The sequence below is a fragment of the Nannobrachium achirus genome, assembly GCF_963921795.1.
Source record: "Nannobrachium achirus genome assembly, chromosome: 23".
In the NCBI taxonomy this organism is placed as follows: Eukaryota; Metazoa; Chordata; class Actinopteri; order Myctophiformes; family Myctophidae; genus Nannobrachium; species Nannobrachium achirus.
In genome coordinates this window covers 47205258-47219657 of record NC_137830.1, presented here as the reverse complement: position 1 = coordinate 47219657, position 14400 = coordinate 47205258, and the positions used below count along the sequence as shown (strand labels likewise).

Below are 14400 nucleotides of genomic sequence, written 5' to 3'. Positions count from 1 at the left end.
TCTGGCACCGTCACCTGCCGCGGAACTGCAGCGGCAGACACTGCCGCACGACTGGCAGTTCGACCAGCAGTCGCACTGCATCGCCGGCGATAGGACCAGCAGTCCCGCCAGTAGGACCGGCGGCCGCCACACGGACCGGCAGGTCCTGTAGCGGTAAACTGCCCGTCCATGCGGTGGTGGCTGCCGCGGCAGTTACCAGCGCAAAGACAGAATAGCAGAAAGAGCGAATACATTATCTGGCACCGGCATCGCACCACACGGACGGGCAGTTTACCGCTACGGGACCTGCCGGTCCGTGCGGCGGCCGCACGGAGCTTTAAGTAAGTACCTTCCACCACTGCACATGTCAAATTGTCCGCTCTGTGCGTTTTAATAAAGGTACTAAAAACAGGCAGCTTTCAGCTGAAATGGCTGAAGTGAATGTTTATGGTTATATTTCAATATGGATACTTACTGCAGAAATGCAGAACATGACCACAATATTGAAAACATTAGAATCATTTCAAATATTACTGTTTTGCAGGTGGTGGAATGTGAATGAGGATGCGTTTCTGAATGTATTTAGTGTGGAGGTAAAAAAAAATAATAACTTTCCCAGTTTGGCTACATATATTGCTGTCGGGTTGAAACCTTGCATTTCCAAAACGTACTTTTCAGGAAATGGAAATGGGGGTGGGCCCGGTGGGAGAGAACCTGCTTTCAAATGGATCCAATGTCATTTGTATTTAGTCAAGTCACAAGCTCTTGTTACTACTTATGTTTATAAAACTCATAGACAAACTTGATTGATTGATATTTAAGTGTCATGCTTCCAAGGAAGCCCAGCCTATATGGACGTTCCATTTAATTTACCAAACAATGAACCAACATGTCAAAACAATTATCAAACAAATAACCAACAAAGACACAAACTTAATTGTGTGACTCCGTCGTACGATGAAGAGTAACACGGTATTAATTTATGAAGAAACATAAAAAGATGACATATGGAGAATTGGAGATACAAGATTTCGGCTGGACAGTGACGACAGACCGTTTCACTGACTGCAACGTTTTTGACATTGTGACTTAACCAATGCATGCAAAGCAAAAACTAACGCTAAGGGTAGTGGAAACAAACGATGCCACTTTGGAGCAGTGCATAATTAATGCATGCCTGCCTATCTATTGGACAGTATTCGATTCATGTGTTTATGGTGGGGGCGTGATGTCGATTCCTTTACGAAAGGAAACATTGCTAATAATGGTTCTATAGCATTTTATGATTTTTCTTAAAGTTCTCTTTATGTCATTGCAAAATACGTTGATTGAGAAATGTGTTTTTTATATTAAAGAAAATGAGAATGCCACAAAGTTCTCCTTTACTGGGCCTCTCCTTGACTTGGGGTACTGGAGGTCGACGACAGGGGAACAGGTTTTCTTTAGATCAGTTTCTTCAGATCAGTTTCTTCAGATCAGTTTTTTTTGGTCTCCATCCTCAGACCCACCTTACCGATCATCACCACGAAAGCGTGGGATGGCTCAAAGTTGCTGACAGAGTACAGCATCTTGCAATGGGCCTGGTGTACAAGATACACTACACCTCCAAGATTCCCATGTACCTGACAAACTACTTTTTAAAGGTCAATGATGTTCACGATCACAACACCAGAGGCAGCTCCACTAATCATCATCAACGTAGATTTAACACTCTAGGCTCTAACTCGTTCTCCTGCTACACCATCAACATGTGGAACGCCCTTCCACAAGCCCTAAAGGAGAGCAAATCCCTAGCCTCCTTCAAAATTGGTATGAAAAGTCACCTTCAGACAGCTGCTACCCGTGACTTGTAAATAGACTAAGCCCCCATGCTCCCCCCCCCCTTTTTATTTTTTTTGTATTTGATGTTATGCTTTTGAAACTGATATTATCCTAGATAAAGTACTATGTTCTATCCGTCTGTCTTTCAATGTTATATGAGATACTTAAAGTGTGGTTCCTGTGGAAATAAGCCTCGGCTTTCTAGGATCTCCTTTTAGTTGACCTTGTACCAGTGATTTGTACTGTCATGAAACTGTACTTTTTTCTATTGCAAACTTCTAATAAATTCTTCAATCAATTCAATCAATCCAAACAGTAGCCTCGGGATCCAGGCATTTCATTCAATTGACACAGAAATAGTCTGGACTCTGGAACCAGAAAATCGCCAATGCAGATCAGCTATTTTCACTAGTTTGGGTCATGGGGAGAGGGGGGTTCCCAGCTAAATGTGTTAATTAATGCAGCATCTAAATCACTTCATCCATATTCTATACATTGCCTATAATGAAAACATTGCAGATATACAAGCTCGCATCACTTCGTGCCGCGCTGCGAGCTTGTATATCTGCTATTTTTGAACATTGAAAAATAAAATCTCTTCTGGGGGTTCCTGGCACAAAACATTTATCAGGAGGGTGTCCGGGAGCCAAATCGTTATCAAATTGGGGGTCCTTGACAGTTGACACCAGAAGGTTTGAGAACTACTGGTCTGGCTGGTGATAGGTGGTGTGTTGATGTGTGTGTGACTCACCATGAGAGCCACCGCGGTGGCCAGAAGCTCCCAGTCAGACGGGCTCTGCATTTGTTTTCTTTTTTTCCCCCTGTGTTCTGTTGACATTTTTGCATGTTTCATACGTTTATCAGGCTTGCTTTACTAGCATGGGTAAAATTTCAGCCTTAAAATGCCAAATGTAGGAGTACAGATTTGATGACTGAAGCAAGCAAGTAAGACATCTTTAATAATGACTTCTCATCTTTTAAGTCATTACTTAAAGGGGCACTCCACCACTTTTCAACCTATGTTCATATAATTGGTCCTCACTCAAAAACAGGTTTTTCTTTTTTTTTCTCAGAGGGCTGTGGGCAGGTCAGAAACCCATCGTCTTGTGACACCATCGATTGCCAATCCAGCTTATAGAAACTGCAGGCTTTCTATTCCTGAAAAGTTGCAATTTTAAAGTGGAAGCCATTGTTCTCGCGATAATAAAAATCTAAATATTTCTTTCAAAAATATTAATTTTTTTGGGGGGGGAAATGATGATGTCACAAGACAATGGATTCTGAACTTCCCACAGCTCTTCTAGGAGAATTGGACTGAGTAGAAAAATTGTGATATTATATCATGAACATTAGTGAGGACCTATTATATGAAGACATGTTGAAAAGTGGTGAACTATACTCCTTTAAGTGAATATCTCTATGATCTTGCATGCATTGCCCAAACCCCCCAAGCGGGGGGGGGGGGGGGGGGGGGGGGTCTGGGGGTCCTACCCCAGAAACATGTTAACATAGTAGATGTCATTTCCTGTGTTCTGGTGAATTTGGGGAGTTTGATACCAAATTCTGGAGAAATTGCCAATCCAGGAGCATGGCAGGAGATGGGGTCAAAATCCAGGAGACTCCTGCCAAATCCAGGAGTGTTGGCGAGCCTGCTAAAGAGCCGGAGAGATGCGGAAACCCACATCTTTTAAGAGATCCAAGGGATGCGGAGACCCACATCTTTTAAGAGATCCAAGGTGGACTAAATGTGTTCATAAAAAGTCAAGCTCTGCATGATTGTACCCAGTCATTAGTGTTCCCACACACTAAACAGCTCCCCCTCCCCAGACTAGAATTATTGACTGCTTTAACCAGTAAAACATAGCAGATATACAAGCTCGATCTGCTATTTTTGAAAAAGTCGTGAAAATGTGTGCAAATCTTTGAATATGTGTATTTTCAAAGCGAACGTTTGTAACTCAAATTTTGCTTCTGGGGGGTCCCTGGAACTAGATATTTTGAGATGGGGATCCGTGGCCAAATAAATATCATTTTGGGGGTCCTTCACATGAAAAGGTTTGAGAACCACTGACATAGTAGTCTCTCAAGAACAGACTAACTGAGCTCCATTTAAGTGAAAAGGACCTTTTCTTTGACGATGGCTAGCCAGATTGCTGACATAGAAACATAGGGTTTTTCAAAAAAATCTTAGAAGGATTCAAAAGACACTTATAGAATCTGGTCAAAATTCTCATTTTAACGATTTTTCAAAAATAGCAGATCTACAAGCTCGCAGTATATCTGCTATTTTTCAATAGTTAAAGCATAAAATAATGATACACAATAACGTGTACCTGTTCTGAATGGGTTAAGACTGTGGCTTTGGACAGTTCAAACCAGAACAAGTTGAAAGAAAACAAAATATATTTTGTTGATGTCGGGTGGAAACCTCCATCTCCATATTTTAACTTTTTGTTACTGTTTTTTTACAGTAAATGAATGCCCTACTTGATCACACTACTGTGTCAAAACAAAAGTATTAAAAAATAGCATATTTACAAGCTCAAAATGGGACGTGTTTGGAGCTTGTGCCGGCTATTCTTTTCCATTCTTGAATTGAATCCTGAAAACTAGTGGTGGCAATTCAGTGGACACAAAAGAGGCAAAGCAGGCACAAGACAATGGGCTGAGGGGGATACTTTACAGCAGGGGTCTTCAACGTGTTCAGGCCAAGGACCCCTTAGTTGAGAGAGAGATGAAGCAGGGACCCCCGCAACCTTTTCATAGATTCGATGTAGTTTCATGGTTTGACAGCACAATCATCAGTGTTGGATTCATGTCAATTTGTGTTTTCAGATATTTAACCACTTGAACCATCAATACTTAATAAACTTGACCTTTCACTCTGTTAGTCTGCTCTTTTTCCCCCTCTACACCAAAGCCTTTTGCCAAAAATAGCCGATGTGAGCTTGTAGATCTGCTATTTTTGGCTAAAGTTCTCCGAATATGGACGCTAGGGTTCAAGTAGTTCATATATCAAGTAGTCATTCTCAGACGATACGGAGAAGATATTTCACGCATATGTGTGAGTCCGGCCTGAGAGTGTCAGTTGCATCTCCTGGTGTTTGTACCACTGTTGACATGGCAGAGGACCCTCACAGAAGAGATGGGTCGTCTGTCTCTCTCTCAAACAGGTTGTCTGCAAAGATCTTCTCCAAATTGCTCCTTTTAATTGTCTCCACCAGCCGAAGGCTGAGGGAGAGTATGTTTTCCCCTCCGTCCGTCCGTCCGTCCGTCCGTCCGTCCGTCCGTCCGTCCGTGCGTCCGTCCGTCCGTCCGTGCAGTTTGTGAGCAGCTAATCTCAGTCACCGTTGGCCCGATCGCTGCCAAACTGAGCACACACACTCCCTGGATGCCAATCTAGAACCTCTGCCCCACATTTTTCAAATCAGCCTCATGGTGGCGCTATAACAGGCCGATTTGTGTGGCCTGGTTGTTACCAGCTAATCTCCGGCGCCGTTGGCCCGATCGCTGCCAAACTGAGCACACACACTCCCTGGATGCTAATTCAGAACCTCTGCCCCACATTTTTTAAATCAGCTTCATGGTGGCGCTATAACAGGCCGATTTGTGTGGCCTGGTGGAGACCTGTGCTCGGAAGAGCACTGCTTCTAGTTATTATTGAAACAAATTTTTAAATAGCGAAAATAGCCCATCTACAAGCTCATGTGTCACAAATGCGCTGCGTTGTGAGCTTGCAGATTGGTTATTTTATTTTCACTAACTTTTGTGCAACACTCTTGTACAGGGGCATCACAAGGGGTAGGAAAGTGGGACTGAGTTACTGGGGCCCAAGGTGGAGGGGCCCTAGTAACTTTATCTATTGAAAAATAGCAGATATACAAGCTCACAGCGCGGCACCGAGTGCCGCGCTGCGAGCTTGTAGATCTGCTATTTTTGAAAATGTGTGAAAATCTTTGAATATATGTATTTTTTAAGCGAACATTTCTAACTCAAATTTTGCTTCTGGGGGTCCCACTCCCTGGAACTAAATATTTTGAGATCGGGGTCCGTGGCCAAATACATATCATCTTGGGGGTCCTTGACATAGGTTTCTTGCACACATTTTCAAGATTTTTCAAAAATAGCAGATATACAAGCTCTCGGTGCCGCGCTGTGAGCTTGTATATCTGCTATTTTTCAATAGTTAACATTCATGGGGGGCCCGCAGTGAATCCTTGTACCCAGGGCCCAGAATTTGGTGTGACGCCCCTGGATACAAGGTTCATGCCTGACAGCTACTATTTGCTACTTGTGCAAAATCCGGATAGTCGAACCAGTGGTGCAAACAAACAAAGTAGGCTACATATAGCCTACTCAAGTACTGCACTTATGTACAATTGTGTTTGAGAGGTACTTTTGCTTTACTTGAGTAATTACACCTTTGGGTGTACTACATCTAAAATATTGTACTATTTATTTTTAGTTACAAGTTACTTATGTAATTATTTAGATTATTACAATACAAACATTAACAATAAATTAAGCCCTAATTTGCCATTTTGAGTATTTCTACTTTGGTATTTGGTAGTTTATTTTGACGCCAATAACTTTTAACAGGGTACTTTTATATTCTGGTATTGGTACTTTTACTTAGTACTTCCTCCACCATTGGTCAAACCTACTGCCGCACCTAAAATCTGTGTAATCCTCAAAGGCAGGGGTCTTCAACGTTTTCAGGCCAAGGACCCCTTAGTCGAGAAAGAGATGAAGCAGGGACCTCCACAACCTGTGTATTTTGGATTCATGTCAATTTGTGTTTTCAGATATTTAACCACTTGAACTGTCAATACTTAATAAACTTGACCTTTCACTCTGTACTTAGTCTGCTCTTTTTCCCCTCTATACCAAAGCTCTTTGCCGAAAATAGCCGATCTACAAGCTCACAACGCAGCGGGAGCCGTTGTGAGCTTGTAGATCTGATATATTTTGGCTAAAGTTCTCCGAATATGGACACTAAGGTTCAGGTGGTTAATATAAAAAAAGTTACACAAAGATTTGGAGGACCCCCTGTACTAACTCTGAGGACCCCCTAGGGGTCCCGGACCCCCTGTTGAAGACCCCTGCTCAAAGGAGTTTGTAACTCCTTTTGCAACTGTACTTTGATCAAATCATGTGAGCCATAGTTAGAGCAAAGCTGCAAGATACCATAGATAGCTGCAGTGTAATACATGGAAGCATATAAAACGCAGGTTATCATCAAGTTAAAGGTAGAGTATTTAACTTTGCCCTGTGTCACATAACGTAACATTTTCTAAATATTTATTTTTAAATCGTATTTTTTTTACCAATCATTTCCCTCTATAGCCAACGGTGACAACACTGACAGCGAGAGGGCAGTGTATTTCTGCTAATGAACACAACCACATTACTCAGTGGCTGTGGGAAAAAGATGAGTATTTTAATTGTATTTTTTAATTTTGTAAACACAGGGCAAAGTCACATACTGTGCCTTTAATGTGCATCGACTGTATGGAAAGGAATACACAATTATCTTATTAGGTCATTTCAGTTCTATTATGGGTTATATTAAGTTATTCTTTTGGCATGACCATAAAATAATTTAAAAAAAGGAGAAAAAAAAACTAAACAGAAAAACAATGACGATTGTATGTATATAAATATTACAATATTCTCTCTCCCCCCCCCCCCCCAACAAACCAGAAATGTGTAAATCCATCATCCACTTGCTCTGTCACTTACTCACAATTGTTCAGCGTGAAATGCTTGTCAGCACAATCACCTGACAGTCTTTCGTGCTCCTGCATTCCATTCGTCTGTCAACTGTAGCATTCCATTCGTCCGTCTTCAACTGTACAAACCTTTCTGTGTCTTTAACTGTACATACTCTATACCAACAACAAAGACAATAAGTGCAACCAGTGACTTTGTCCTGAAGTCTGATTCATACTTGGTCGTGAGCCGGTGTCGCACGCCGAAAAACAGCCGAACTGCAATCTCACAACACGTCACGTAGAGATGCGGGGATGACAACGTTCACATCACAATTATTGTGGGAATCGCAGTCATTTCACATTGTGGGTGAATTGATTGCGATTAAATTTAGGCCTAGAATTATTGAATGCTTTAACCAGTGAAAAATAGCAGATCTACAAGCTCACAGCGCGGCACCGAGTGCCGCGCTGCGAGCTTGTAGATCTGCTATTTTTGAAAAAGTCGTGAAAATGTGTGCAAATCTTTGAATATACAGTATGTATTTTCAAAGCGAACGTTTGTAACTCAAAGTTTGCTTCTGGGGGGTCCCTGGAACTAAATATTTTTAGATGGGGGTCCGTGGCCAAATAGATATCATTTTGTGGGTTCTTCACATGAAAAGGTTTGAGAACCACTGACATAGTAGTCTCTCAAGAACAGACTAACTGAGCTCCATTTAAGTGAAAAGGATCTTTTCTTTGACGATGGCTAACCAGATTGCTGACATAGAAACATAGGGTTTTTCAAAAAATCTTAGAAGGATTCAAAAGACACATATAGAATCGGGTCAAAATTCTAAAACATGATCAGGTATTATGATTATACTAGGAGGAAGATTTTTTCCAAAAAAGTGTACAGAAAGTGTGTTTTTTTATGTGGTGACCCAGCTGAAGTTAGTCACACCCACAGTGTTGAGTGTGTGGTAAAGGGGGAGGGGTTGATTATATGATGTCATTAACTAAGTGTTTTTCAGTTGGGCCTTTTTGACTCAGGCTTTCAGCTTTCAGGAAGTAACCAACAATACACAGGGAAGGCATATTTGCACATTATAACCCCATTATAACCCCACCCTGTGTTCTATTAGAGCCATTCATAGATACATACAAAACAGAAAAAGTACAAAACTATGGCACCACCTCTTTAACCACTTGCACCCAGCATTCATATTGTAAGGGGGGGAGGGGGGTATACAGTATTAGCCAAAAATTGCAGATCTACGAGCTCACAAGTTAACGTGCGTCGCAACGATAATGATAATTATTGTACCATACCACGAGATGTGACTCATTGTGAGCTTGTAGTTCGGCGGTTTTCGGCAAAGCGACGCCGGCACGCTACCAAGTGCAAAAAAAACGAACTTTGCTTGCTCAGACCTTGCTGTAGCAGCACTTCCCTTTCACTCGTTTCCAATACTACAGACATAATATTATACAAACAAGATTCTGCTCAGCCATCATTTAGTCAAACAGACAACAATATACAATTTCCTCATACTATTCACATTGATATCAGGCAAACATGGCAGAGAAATTATTTCTTCACTTGCGGATCTACTTATATATGTATGTGTGTGTGTGTGTGTGCGCGTGTGTGTGTGTGTGTGTGTGTGTGTGTGTGTGTGTACTTTTAGTTCCTTTTAAAATCGGAACAGTTCAGAAAAAGGTTGCTGCTGCTGCTGCGTTTTGGTTTCAATTTCTATGGAGACGAAGCAGAGTCGAGAAGCTCCTGCCTGCGGCGCATGATCGCCACGAATTCTGCACGCTCGGCCGCCGCCTGAGAACGACAAAATGAGGGCACAAATGACACAACGGGGGGGGTTGGTGTTGGTTTGCGGCTCAGTGGGTGCTGCCCTCGTCGAAAGACTCCACGCCCGAGTCAATGGCGTTGGCCGCCAGTTTCTCCTGCCTCCGCCTCATGATCTCCTGGAGCTCGTTGCCTGAACTCTTCTACAGGTTGCAGGACCGCCAGGAAGAACAAACACAGAAAAAATTAACAGAGCGTTAAGACGATATGCTGAACGAAAGATGTGAAAATGTTAACACTTGAAAACTCTTAATTCTGGATCAGTGGCTCTCAATCGTTTTTTGTTTTTTTTCTTGTTTTTTTTTCAAGAACCCAAGTTCTTGAAATTGATACTTTCAATTTGAAACCAAGTTACCAGACCTGTAAGGCAGTGTTTCTCAACCTTTTTTTCCTGCATGGGCACACTTTTCATGTCCCAAGAATCCATGGGCACACCAACATAATACGGGGGTGTAAATATCGTCACTGTCGGGAAGAAACCTTGTATCTCCAAATGTGTACGTTTCCTCGCAAAGCAAAGCCCTGCTTCATCATACAAGGATGTCGCACAACAGTAGTGAAAACAGCAGATCTACAAGCACACAACGCCTCGAGGCGTTGTGTGCTTGTAGATCGGCTGTTTTCACTAGTTTAAATAATTTTTAAAATGATGACTACAATACTGGCTTTCAAGCAGTTTCAAGGGGCACACTTGACCCTTCTCAGGGGCACACCAAAGGTCCCCAGGCAACAGTGGTTGAGAAACACTGCTGTAAGGGTCCATTTGCAACTCCCCTCAAGACCCCTGAGGGTCCCTGGACCGCACGTTGAGAACCACTGATGGAGACGGTCAAGTGCCTTCCACACCAAGAATGATATAGTTATCTAATAATTTAGTTATATAATATTATAAAACTATAAAGACATCTAAGTAATAATATAGAATATTTGTTGCTCTCAGGCAGAAACTTCTTACCTCTTATAATGTTTTTGTGAATTAATGCCCTACAATTGGATCAGACTACAGTGTACAATTTTACAATTTAGACGCTCTTACACCATGGCTACACAGAGCTGGATATTTCATATACCCCGGTTTTTCAGATATCCACATAGAAAAATATCTAGGTCCACACGACAAAGATATCTAGGTCTAACAAGCACACACACAGTAAAGTCTTCAGAGATATCCGGGTTCCCTGTCTACACGGATCCAGTGAATCGGATATTTTTCCATCTCTCCACTTATTTATCCGGTTTCAAAAATATCCAGCTTCATGTGGCTGCAAGGCCCAAACGCATAAAAAAAAAATTCTAGCTTCAGAAATATCCAGCTCTGTGTAGCCAGCGCCTTAATCGAGAGCGATTTACTGTAAGCATGAAATGCATAGCGATAGTAATCTAGGATCAGCTTGAACTGCTATTTTGCCATTTTTAAATGTTAATCCTGAAAAGTAACCGTTTTGGACATAATGAGGTTTCCACCTGAAAGAGAAAATATAATATCTATAATGATGTGAAATTCTGGGGCAACGAAATTCGGATGGATTTGAATTGCCAGTGTTTCCATCTTCATAAACTTTCTCTGAGAATGATCCCGACAATATGGTTGGCTACTGTCCTTGTCATTATACTGTAGTTGTGGTGGTGTGGACACTGTAATCCACTAGTTATGATAGAAAAATTCAAAAAACGTTTTCATTAAAAGGTAACGTTCTTGGTGTGGTCCGCTCTTTATTGTATTTTTTCTCTCTCTCATTGTCCATTCACAGTAACATAATATCCCATACATCTGCTGCTAACATGCTGGACGACTGAATTGTTATTAGATGTACAGTAGATGCAATCTGCTATAATATCAACACACATTTGTCCGGTGCAGGAGCAGACATGTATTGTCATTTTGAAATGTGATGTAAAGGAATAAAACAGACAAGCATCTTTCTCCTAATAATCGTAATAATATCCTAATAATTGTCATAATCTCTTAATAATCTTATGCATTGCAGGGAAATGAAAAACTGGACTTTTCAAAACTGTACCAGACACCTTACATAACTATCTATAATAATACCTACTTTAAGTATAATGGCCCGTATTTCATAATTCATGTAATGTTTTTTCATTTAAAAAACAAAGTGTCAAATGTATAACAATGAATATAAAAATATGAATATGGCACACCTAGAGTTGGGCAAAATGACTTCAAATCAATATCAAGAAGTTTTACCTCGATTTTGATGAATACAAGATCTTACAAGAAGGTATTGTATACTATAATAGGGCACACGTGTTTAATCTGATTAATCGATTTAGACGATTATAAAAAATCTATTAGATGCCAAATTACTGTAAGTCAGTTATAGATTCTACATTTGGGTTTGGATATACGGTATTTTGGATTAATTGCCCAGCCCTAGGCCCACCATTAATTAATGTATAATTAGTCATTATGTTACATGTTGAACACAGAGGAACTGCTCAGAAATACATTTTCTGTCAGATAATTACCTGTATGCATAAGGCAAAAAAAAACACAGTCCTTTTGAGATAGGATACTTACAGTATGTGACATGAATACAAAACAACTGTTAATTACCATAGTTAAGAAGTGCTAATTCTGCTAAATAGCATGAAACTTCACTTTGTAGAAGCATACTAGCATTAACTAAAGGATCTAGGTTTGACTTTCAACATTAATTGGGACACCAATTCAAAGCCAGTTCACACCTAATCCACAGCATGTGTTGTTTTCTCTGACAGCAGTGCATTTATCTCGGGAATATTTTAAAACCAGTGGGTACCCATTTTTGACGGCTGGCTGTGAAGTTGTCAGTTATTTTTGCCTCAGTATTGCACAGAAATGTCTGCATGTTCTCGTTTCATCTCAACCAGATGCACATCCTTTGTGACATCTGTTACAACGCTACAGATTAGGTGTGAACTCCTGCTAATGAAAACATAAATGGATAAACAAAGACTTGTGGCTCTCTCTCTCTGCCGGGTGTCATTTCAGCTAGACAACATCTTCTATGTCTACAGGACAGGTGCAGTCAGTGGGTGAGTGGAGGCTGTTAGGGAACATTTAGATGGCTTCTGGTAGACAACGTGGAACATTCTGGAGCCAATGAATAGACTGTGACTGCATGACTGTAGTTCCCTTTTCCAGAAGGTGGCATGAACATATCCTGTTTCAGGTCAGTTTCATTAATAAACTCTAAATCAGGTTATGGTGCCTTCAGTCACCATGTGGGATTATGTACCAGCATAAATAAGTAGGTTTACAACAAAAGTGTCTTCTATTAAAAGCAAACTATAGGCCTAGAATTATTTAATGCTTTAGCTATTGAAAAATAGTAGATATACAAGCTCGCAGCGCGGCACCGAGTGCCGCACTGCAAGCTTGTAGATCTGCTATTTTTGAAAAAGTCGTGAAAATGTGTGCAAATCTCTGAACATGTGTATTTTTAAAGCAAACCTTTGTAACTCACATTTTGCTTCTGCGGGGTCCCTTGAACTAAATATTTTGAGATGGAGGTCCGTGGCCAAATACATATCATTTGAGGGGTCCTTCACATGAAAAGGTTTGAGAACCACTGACATAGTAATCTCTCGAGAACAGATCTGAGCTCCAGTTGAGTGAAAAGGACCTTTTCTTTGACGATGGCTGACATAGAAACATAGGTTTTTCAAAAAACCTTAGAAGGATTCAAAAGACACTCATAGAATCGGGTCAAAATTCTAATCTTCACGATTTTTCAAAAATAGCAGATCTACAAGCTCGCAGCGCGGCACTCGGTGCCGCGCTGTGAGCTTGTATATCTGCTATTTTTCAATAGTTAAAGCATAAAATAATGATACACAATAATGTGTATCCGTTCTGAATGGGTTAAAAGCAAACTATTAAAAGCAAACCTTTCTATTTGCACAAGCTTTCAGCTAGGTTTGGAGTGTGCAGTTATCTCACTTGCACTGTCACTTTATTCTAACTTATTCATAACGTAATAATGTGTGTTTTGTGTCATCGTTGACCGTTGCATTTTCTCAGTTTTTATTTTGAAGCACATTGAGTCTGCGGTTGTCGTATGAAATGTGCTATATAAACAAATGTGACTTGTAGGTGTCATGTGAGAAACAGACCAGGAACAGGACATGTTTATGCCACCTCTGGAATAAGGAACTACAGTTATGCGCCAAGTCTATTCAAGGGGTGTTGAAGGGGAGACTGTGTGCGACCATAGCAGTTGTTTATAGGGAGCGTACCATACTAAAACTATTACACAGTGCTATACTCTATACTGTATACTATAGTTTTACACACCATTTTCTGTCGGCCAGGTTTAGGAATGAATGTCAAACGTTTCAAATCGACATCCCTAATGGTTTGTTCAATCTAGTTTTTTCTTTTTTTTTTCCGATCATGTTGATATAAAAGCGGGCGGAAAGAAAAAACCTTTCGCAAGCCTTGAATCATTCAGTCGTGTTAAAGCTGGCCACAGAACAGAGCGTGGAGCATCCTTTGTGCACAACGATACCTTGATGACAGTTTGCATAGAGTCAGAAGATCGTGAGGGGGAGGGGTCAGAAGAAAACCTGCAGGTAGGAAATAAGACACCACAACACCAGACCTTGCCAGCTTAAAGACACTGTAGACTGGACCCACTGTATCCCCCCTGACATCCCATTACTGCTTAAAGACACTGTAGACTGGACCCACAGTATCCCCCCTGACCTCCCATTAATGAGCCTCTTTTAGCCTACTGTAGTTCAACGTATCTATTTTGGCCATGTCCTTATAAGTAGTGCTGGACAGTAATAAACACTTTTACTTAATAGGTACCATACTTAAAGGAGATATAGTCAACTTTTTCATTGTAGGTCCGACACTTTGTTTACATCCTAGTCTATAGACTAGAATGTTAACAAAGTGTCGGTCTGACAATGGCCAAAATTATTATTTTATCATTATTTTACGCTTTTTGTGGTCATTTTTGAATAGAAACACATATATGAAGCTTATTTTTTTATAAATATTTTCAAAACATTATTTTTATTTTAGCATCT

At 40.8% G+C, this 14400-nt stretch overlaps 1 protein-coding gene across 5 annotated transcripts in view; it reads right to left on the bottom strand.

The window, feature by feature from the left end:
* Positions 1 to 7996: 7996 nt before the first annotated feature.
* Positions 7997 to 14400, bottom strand: part of eps8a (EGFR pathway substrate 8a, signaling adaptor) — a 114679-nt gene continuing 108275 nt past the window's right edge. For 3 of the 5 annotated variants that reach the window (XM_080754777.1, XM_080754779.1, XM_080754781.1), the window contains one exon: positions 7997 to 9500. In XM_080754777.1, the coding sequence (XP_080610903.1) occupies positions 9390 to 9500 (111 nt within the window). In that variant the 3' untranslated portion in view covers positions 7997 to 9389. Of the gene's footprint in view, positions 9501 to 13871; positions 13930 to 14400 lie in introns of all 5 variants that reach the window. The other 2 variants (XM_080754780.1, XM_080754778.1) reach the window with 2 other exon arrangements.